Source organism: Adiantum capillus-veneris, chromosome 10 (assembly GCF_014529385.1).
Source record: "Adiantum capillus-veneris isolate H3 chromosome 10, ASM1452938v2, whole genome shotgun sequence".
Lineage (NCBI taxonomy): Eukaryota > Viridiplantae > Streptophyta > Polypodiopsida > Polypodiales > Pteridaceae > Adiantum > Adiantum capillus-veneris.
Genome location: NC_140940.1, coordinates 119108605 through 119117768, shown reverse-complemented (window position 1 = coordinate 119117768; position 9164 = coordinate 119108605). Strand labels below are relative to the sequence as shown.

General features: G+C 46.5%; 1 protein-coding gene across 1 annotated transcript; it reads left to right on the top strand.

Annotated features, from left to right (window-relative positions):
• Positions 1-428: 428 nt before the first annotated feature.
• Positions 429-2727, top strand: LOC147449534 (UDP-glycosyltransferase 85A7-like). The gene is made up of 2 exons (XM_086522632.1): positions 429-1332; positions 1423-2727. The coding sequence occupies exons 1-2, from the start codon at positions 762-764 to the stop codon at positions 2457-2459; spliced, it is 1608 nt and encodes a 535-aa protein (XP_086378758.1). The 5' UTR covers positions 429-761; the 3' UTR covers positions 2460-2727.
• The last annotated feature ends 6437 nt before the right edge of the window (positions 2728-9164 follow it).

The window sequence follows — 9164 nt, the reverse complement described above, 5'->3', positions numbered from 1 at the left end:
CATGGTAAAAGAAAGAAAAACCGGTGAAATATGTGAGAACTTAGTTCAAAAATCTTGCAGATTTCAAAAAATTTGCTAGTATTTTTGATTTGCTTCTTTGTGAGGAGGAAACTTGACCGCTTAATAAAAGAGACATTCCAGAACAATGATTGTCTTATATAATTCTAGTTAAACCCAACCTTATGATTCTTATTGTTTCAGAAAGCCATCGTGACCCTGTCGCTTGTTATGCAAACCATAGAAAACCTCTAGTGTTTCCCATTTGAAGGTATACTAGGGGGGAAAACAATTAAAGCTTGGAATCCCTGGAATCTGGATGAATGTTGTTGCTATCACATTGCCGTCCCCAGAGGACGAAAGAATCAAGGTGCTTGTCGGACCATGAGCCAAAATTACTTTGTCGAATGAAACGTGCCTAGTTGAAACATCCAGAAAAACCTTTTGGGCACAAGGAAAATTCTCTATGACTTTCTGTCATGTGGCATTGTCAGATGGCCTTGATCGGAAACGAATGGATGGTGCTTACAAGATGCTCCAGTGAAATACCATGAAACACTATGACCTTATTCAGCCCAAAAACGTGATCTGCAAGGGGAGGTAGAGGCGACCTCGTCCACGGTCCAAGTCCAACCCCAGGTATTCCTTGAGCAGGAAGGAAGCGTACTCTAAGACCCAATATTCTCTTCTTCCAGTGGCAATAATTCTGGCCTTTATTAAGCTGGTTGCTGGGTGTTTGCGGCTATAGCTTTCTCGGCGCTGCAATGGCATCTAGTCATGAGCAGCCCCGCCAGCAGGCGGAGTCAATCAACAGCATCAACCTTGGCTCCATTAAACCGTCGCCCCACGCCTTGCTGCTGCCCTACCCAGCGCAAGGCCACATCAACCCACTCATGCAAGTAGGCCAGCGCTTGGTTGCCCAAGGCGTGCGAGTTACCCTTGCCACCGTCGACCACCTTTACGCCAAGATTGTGCGCAGCTCCCAGCAACATCTCAGCTCTGGCACCCACGCCGCCCATAATCATTTCCAGCTTCTGGGCATGAAGGACGGCCTCCCACCTGACTTCGACCGTGACACCTGGACCGAATTCCTGCAGAACTCCATCGATTACGGCCTTCTTGAAAGCGCCCTGAAGCTGGTTGAAACGCTCGCCTCCCAGGGCCACCCCATTACCTGCATAGTCAGCGATTTCTTCTTGCGATGGGCTTCTTCCTTGGCGGAGCAAGCGGCAGTGCCGGAGTTCATCTTCTGGCCTCAATGTGCTTCTGTTTTCTCCATCTACTTACATGTCGATGCCATCATCGCCTCCGGCTACGACCCCTTCGAGGCAAATGGTAAGGACACTCTGCACCGATCCCAATCCTCCAGCTCACGTTGTTAAGCATTATTTGTTAACGTGGATATTGCTCTGTTTTGTATTGCAGTACCAGCAACAGCCTCAAGGGAGACTCCCATGAAGCTTATCACTTGCGTACCTGGGTTGCCCATGGGCATACACCCTGGAGATATGCCTCTGGAGTATCGATTCTTCGGAAAGGCAGGCGTGGATTGGATCAGGGGGGTGCTGAGCGATCGTTTCAAGTGCATGGGAAAGGCAATGGGAGTGATTGGCAACTCCTTTGAGGCATTGGAGCCAGAGGTGTTAGGAGCCCTGACCCTCGAGCTCGAGAAAGGCATCCTGCATCCAAACTATGGAAACTGCTGGCCCAAGTCCATTCGACTGGTGGGGCCGCTGCTGCCCATGACCGAGGCCAAGGTGGGCGGCCGTGGCGAAGGCGGCGATGCAGTGTCCGGGGGGTCGAGCTTCTGGGCGGAGGAGGTTGATGAGTGCAGGGAGTGGCTGGACATGCAGCCTGGCGCCTCCGTCATCTTTGTGGCTTTTGGGAGCATATCGACCATGACGGTGGAGCAAGTGCAGGAGCTGGCATTGGGACTCGCCGGAAGCGGCGAGAGATGTTTGTGGGTCATCCGTGAGAATGCCATTAAGGGAGGCTCAGAAGCTAAAAGTAGTAGTGTAAAGCTTGAGGAGGTGCTTCCAGCGGGCTTTCTAGAGCAGCGGAAGCAGGGGGTGTGCAAGGTGGTTCGCTGGGCCCCGCAGGCCATGGTGCTGTCCCACCCCGCCGTGGGCGGTTTCTTTTCACACTGCGGGTGGAATTCCACGCTGGAAAGTCTGTGCAGTGGCGTGCCATTGCTGGGCTGGCCCTGGTTCATGGACCAAGTGACCAATTGCTGGCTGGCGTCGCAGGTGTGGAAGGTGGGGCTGACGCTGGAGCGCGACCAAAACAATCAGGCCAGCAGGGCGCAGGTGGAGAGGGGAGTGAGGCAACTCATGAGTGGAGCCTTGGCAAGCTCCCTGCGAGCGAGAGCGAGGCAGCTCAGCGATTTGGCTCGTCAAGCCTTACTCCAAAACCACAATTTTCTCTCTTTATTGGATGACATCCGCAACCTCCCTCTAGTCTAATCAGGGCTTTGTAGCTTGATTGTTTCGTTTTTGCAAGGTGGATACTTTCTATGGAAGGTCTACCTTAGAGCCCTTCTTACTTTTAGTAATCAGCCCTTCAAACGATACACCTTCAAAATACGAAATAGCCAACTCTAGCTTCATTTTTAAAGCCAAATTCAACACAAAAATGTATTCCACAAAAAAATCATTTATTATACTTAGTGCTACATAATATACATGTATATGTAGGGAAGTTTTTAAAAGAGAAAGTGACTTTTAAGGGCAATGTTGTCTTTGGTCCACCCTTCCACAAGAAGGGCAAATTTTTAAGCTAGCCCTTCATAGGCAAATCTTCAAAATTTTCCCACTTCTTTTGAAGTCAAAAGTGACAATCATGTGTGATGTTATGCAAAACAACTGCAATCTGTATAAACGATGAGCTACTGGGAAGGATCATTCAGCCCATCATGTTGCAATGGTTCTGCAAGGGGTCTTTGCAAAAATGGAAAAAGGTTTCAAAAATTTAGTTAGACACTGCTATACATGTTCTTCATACCACTAAGACATCTATGGTACACAGTAATAGTTCTCACCTCTCGAGGTCGATGCATAAGGAGCTCCAACAACCTATCCATATTGTGTTGCGATGCATATGTCCTCTTCAACTTGGTGGGCTCTCTATTACCTGTCAAAAATTGTCTAAAAGCAAGCCATATTCTATGAAAATCTTTTAGAGACACATGGTAGACTTTTTAAAATGAAATGCGGTGCTTGAAGAGTAAAAACCACCCAATCATCGCTCGTGTTAACTTATAACAACAATGGTACAAGTAATCTTGGTGTATGCCCTCAGCTTCTTCTCGGGAGAAGTCTTCCAGGAGGAAGGAAGGCACGTGTGTAGGAATGGTGTGCATCCGGCTTAGGGAGCATGACGGGCTGACATAGCCTTGTGGATCAACAGTTGCGCCTCAGGGTTCTATGGGAGGAAGCCAAGGGGGAACCCACACGGGAGGTGCTGCTCAGACTCCTCACCTGAAGGTCAAGGCCATTCTCACCCAGTTGAAGGCCATCATCAAGATGACAAGCCTTCTATTGTACTCCCCTCTCCTCAAACCAACAAACTTGAAAAGGATCTTGAGGGCAGAGCGATTGTAGGGCTCCTTGTAGGACCCAGACCACCAGCAAAATCCCTGAAAGGGTGGATCAAGAATCAGTGGGGCCCTCGAGGTGCTATACTTGAAATCATTCAAGCCCTACCAAAGAACCATTACATGTTTGGATCAAGAATCAGTGGGGCCCTCGAGGTGCTATACTTGAAATCATTTAAGCCCTACCAAAGAACCATTACATGTTTGTCTTTGAAACCTCTGAAATGGCACTGGACATCCTCAATGTAGGACCCTAGCTGATCCGAAGCTCCCCCATGCTCCTGTTTCGTTGGAACAAGAGCTTTAACCCAGAGATTTCTGCTTTGAGGAACTATCCTGTTCGGGTTGAATTCCCCAATCTCCCTCTGCACTATCGTGAACAGCTCCGTACCATAGCCTCCCAATTAGGCAAGGTGCTTGGAGGGCACCGTAGAAAGGAGTTCTACCCTGCATGGCACCTACAGGTACTGGTCAAGATGGACATTTCCTACCCTTTACCCAAAGCTATGGACATCTGCACTGATAATGGTCGAGGCTTTGAGCAGCCTCTAGAGTACAAATATTTTCCCAAGGCATGTTTCTTTTGTGGGTAGAAGGCCACTTTGTTCATGAATGTCCTATCAAGACCCCTTCCCCCCCCCCGCCCCCCCCCAAGTAGCCTCCCATCCCTCTGGTACCCCTGCCTCCCAGTCTGATCCTTCTTCCCTTGCTCTTGTACCACAAGTCAACCCGCAACCAGGTGATCAAGCCTGGTCGACAGAATTACACATCAACAACTAGAGCCCAACCTATGTGCAAGGTGTATCGGACCCCTCCCCGCCGCCGCCCAACAACAGGTTTTTTGTTTTGGCTACCCTCAACGACTATGTCAACACGTCAGATTGTGAATTTGAGGAGTGCATTCTCCCCACCCCCAAAGAGTCACCCCCCTCCATCCTTTGAGGAACAGGTAAATGAGCTGGATAAGAACAAAATGCTCGACTCGAACAAAGAGAACATCCTATGGTCCGTCTCCTATGGAGGTCATCAAAGACGATAAGAAAAGTCATGCAACTATCTCCCAAAATCCCCCAAGGGCAAACAATGTGGGTAAAAGACCTTAGGGTAATCAACAATGAGATGATTATCTTGGAATATCAAGGGGATTTCTGAACCCTCTTAAGGCCAAGAGAGTAGCGGCTAGCCCAAAGGCTTAGAGATAAGAGGTATGAAATGGTGGCTTTGCAGGAACTCAAAGCATTTGGTGAGGATCTTCAGAGAAGGTTGGATGAAGTGTCAAAAGATCTCCAAAGTGTCACTTCAAGCCACCTCAAAGGTTCTTGTGGCAGAGCCATTGGTTTTCCCAAGCACTGGGATGCCCCTTTAGGGAATTTTTGTGTTGGCCGGTACTGGTGCTCCATTTTAGCACCTGACCCCCTCAACTGCCGGATCATTTTGGTTTATGCAGGTGGCTCCACTGAAATCCTTGAAGGATAGGTTCATGCAAAAAGGAACTATGATTGTTGGTTCTGAGAAAACAAGTTGGGAGCAGTTTTATTCAAAACTCTAGCTTTGGGACATTGGAATTGAAGGCGAATTCACCTGGTAGAACTACATCAACACCCCCTTGATCAATGGCTTCTCTAGGCTTAAAGCTAAGCCGGTATATACAAGTTGCATTTCTAATCACTGCCCTCTAAGCATCACCATATACGACAAAGCCAAGAAGGCCCGGAATCAATGGTTTCACACAAACCCTAAACTAAATAAGCTTCAGGCAATCAAGGAACAAGTTAGAAGCATACGATCTGAATGCTTCACCTCTTCCCGATCCCCCTCTAAAGCATGGAGCAAGGATGTTAAGCTCACTCAAAAAATGTTGATTATCACAAGAAAGGAAGCTAGCACTATTAGGAAGAAAAGGAAAGAAACCTTGTACTCTGAACTCATCCACTTGGAAGCCGTTACTCAAAATCCTGACTGCTAGTCTAGGATTATCCAGCTTCAAGGGAAAACCAAGAAAGAGAAGGAAATCGCTCTCAAAAATGCCACACTCTTCTTCAAAGAATGGTGGGTTGGACAGGTTGAAAGACCCTCCAAGGCCATGTTCAAATCGTTAAGGAGAAAGAATGCAAGAGAGATGGTCCCGCTCTTCTCTGCCCCTGGCCAAAACATTTCAAATGACACTGAAAACTTGGAGTTTTCCCGAGCTCACTTTGAACAACTATTCAGCCCGCAAGTCGTCTCCGATGAAATCATGCTGAATAGAGAAAAGGTGTGGGCCTGCAGGTTCAAAGTTCTCCCAGAGGAGACCTCTAAAGCTCTAGAACTCCCTCTGTCCATAACTGAGCTACAAATGGCCATTGAGTCCCTCAAGCCTAACCAAACTCCTAGGCGGGATGGATTGCCTTCAGAATTTTGCAAATGTACAAGGACATCATCGCCCCTTATCTGCTATTGATTTGGGAAGAATCTGTCAAACATCTAGCCCTTCCGTACTCCATCAACATTCGGTCATCAAATTGTTGCACAAGAATGGGCCAAAGGATTCCCTTTCCAATTGGAGGCCTCTAACCATGTTGAACACTGCTTATAAGATCTTTGCTCGAGCCATAGAAAATAGGGTCTCACATATTCTAATGAAGCGGATTTTGACAGAACAAAAAGGTTTCATCAGAGGTCAAAACATCATGGAAGCTGTAGTTGCTATGTGGGAAGGAGTCAAATGGGCTCAAGAATCACATCAAGATTATGTCTTCGTCGAAGTTGATTTCGACAAAGCCTATGATAGGTTGGAATGGTCATTTATTTCACTAAGCATGGAAAAAATGGGCTTTGGCCCCGTCCTTCTGAATTTTGTAAGGACCCTACTTGGCAACGCTAGGGCAAGTGTAGACTTCAATGGGCTTTTCTCCAATTATTTCTCTCTCAATTGCTTAGTCAGGCAACACTGCCCCCTCGCCCCGCTCTTGTTTTCCATAGCTCGTGATGGCCTCAACTGTCTGATAAAGAATAGAATAGATGAGGGCACAAATTCACTGATGACACTAATGCTCTGCTCTTGAACAAGGAGGAAGTGTTGTGGGAATTTTGGGACTATCTGGACATATTTTGCTCGGCCTCAGGCTCCAAAATCAATCATTCCAAAACGGGAGCAAAACAAGGAGACACCCCTCTTCTGCAATGGGTACTTGCATTTGGTTGCAAGCTCCTGGAAAAGTAGGTGTTCCCTTCAGGATGCTGGGGATTCCATGGGCTTTGGGCTTTCTCTCAAAGAGTAGTGGAACTAGATTATTCAAAAATTTCAATCCAAACTCACAAGGTGGATAGGCTTTCAAGGGCCCCTTATGTCAAGGGTTATGGTCATTAACCACTAACTGATTGCCTATATTGTTTTCTTTGTATCATGCTGGCATCCTCCAGACTCCCACCTCAAGGAGATTACCAAGATTTGTCATACTTTTTTGTGGTCTGGAGATCCATTCATTCAAAAAAGTGCTAAAGTCAAGTGGTCCGTTTGTTGTCTACCTAAAGACAAAGGTGGGTTGGGCATCACTGACATCCTCAGGCTGGCTGACAAAATGGCACTCAAAACTATTTCCAAAGCCTTGATGCAATGCGAGGCAGAGTGGTTTGTTTTGCTGTTCAGGAATCTGGGAAGAAGCCAAAGGGTGGAAAGACATTCCTAAAGTCACTCTTTTTTTCAGCCCCACGAATCCTCAACCTCTAGATCTGACCTGCTCAAATCTCTTTGGGCAGCCTGGAACAAACATAGGAGATTACTTAAACCTAACTAGAAGTCCAATGCAAGTTAGAGTATTGTCCTTAATGATTCCATCTAGTGGTCCAATTTTCCTTGCCAAATTTGGACATTGACCACTCTAGGCTAGCCCTCACCCTCCACAATAAAGGTGTTAGAACATGGGAAAATATTTGAGCTCCTCGAAGGTTGGACTGGTTTTTCGACCTGAACCTCTCTCACAGATATAATCTAAGAACATGGGAAATTTTCTTTCTGAGAAGATGTCATTTGTTTCTTGAAGGGATGATGTGGCTGTTGAATTGCTCCCCCAGGTTCACTCTTTGCGATAGTCTGGAAAGGTGAATTCAAGCTCTCCCAGCCCCAGCTAGTCGCTACAAATATCAACCCCCCTCTACATGTAGCTCTCAATGCTTAATGGAATATCATTCTGAACAGGAGGCAATGGACCTTCAAGTTAGAGTCCTTATGGTCTAAAGATTCCTCCCCAAAGAACTCAGCCCTGTTATGGTTGATCCTTCACCAAGGCCTTTGGACATGCAAAAGAATATCTTAAGCAGGTCTTGGTGCATGCTATTGTACTAGATCCAACCATAAAATTGAGAATCTAGCTCATTTATTCATCATCTGTACTTGTAACCGGCCATTCTAGGCCCCGATAACAAAAAATATTCACACCACACTCACCTGGAAGCATTTGTTAATGGGAAATAGACCAGGGGTGTTCACAACGGTCTGAAACCACATCAGGGTTGAGTTTATGAGGCTATGTGGAGGAAGTGCAATATCTGTTTGTATGAGGGGGCTCGACAGGTTCCTCCCCTGAGAACCTTTTTGATGATATTCACTTGTAGACTCAAAAGTTGACACTTACCCAATGCACACTGCTTAGGAAAAGAAGGGGCATGTTAGAGGTTGGTGAACGCTTACTTAATCATCATCGATTGGAAAAAGTCCAATGCAGGTTGTGGTTCAACCTTGAGCATGACATCCTTGATTTTCTCATGTTAAACTAATCATTTAATATGGGGAAGTACGAGGGGAGTAAAAGCTAGAATATTGGTAAGGCTGCCAAACCGGTCTCTGTCAGGGATCCAAAGGAGGGAAAATAGGGATCCAAAGGGGGACATTATGCAAAAGAGCAATGTGTTTCAATGGGGCTTAAAAGACCTAAGGTGCAGCTCCATTAAGACTTCCATAGGCTAAAGTTCCTAAATTTAATTCGATAGTCCAAAGGCTAAAGTAGGGGAAAATTGGATGGTCATAGGAAGACTAAAAAGTCTTCTCACATCCCTAGGAAGGAGGGGGCGATCCCTAGTGGTAGGGGGTGAGAGAGAAACACACACACACACACACACACACACACACACACACACACACACACACACACACACACACACACACACACACACACACACACACACACACACACACACACACACACACACACACACACACACTCCCAAGCTCTCCCCAAAGGGAAGAATGGACACATGGCAGGCTCCTAGGCCAGTTGCCCCTAATTTCCCCTCAAATCCTATTGGATGCCCATAGAGGTGGACCAATGAGAATTAGGCTAGAGTAAAATTAGTCTAATCAATTTAAAAATGCTTGATAAAAGAACCAATAGAAATTAAGCTCCCTAGAAGACTACCAAGGGGTCCAATGAGCATCCAGCAGCCCAATGGCTTGCCTGATTCCTGTTGGCCTGAAGACTAAAAGGTCCAATGAGAGTTTAAATGAATTATCAAATTACCTAAAGCTCTCACAAAAGGGGAAAGGGGGACACATGTCACAAGGCTATCAATTATGCTTCTAATTTGTGATTGTCTAAGC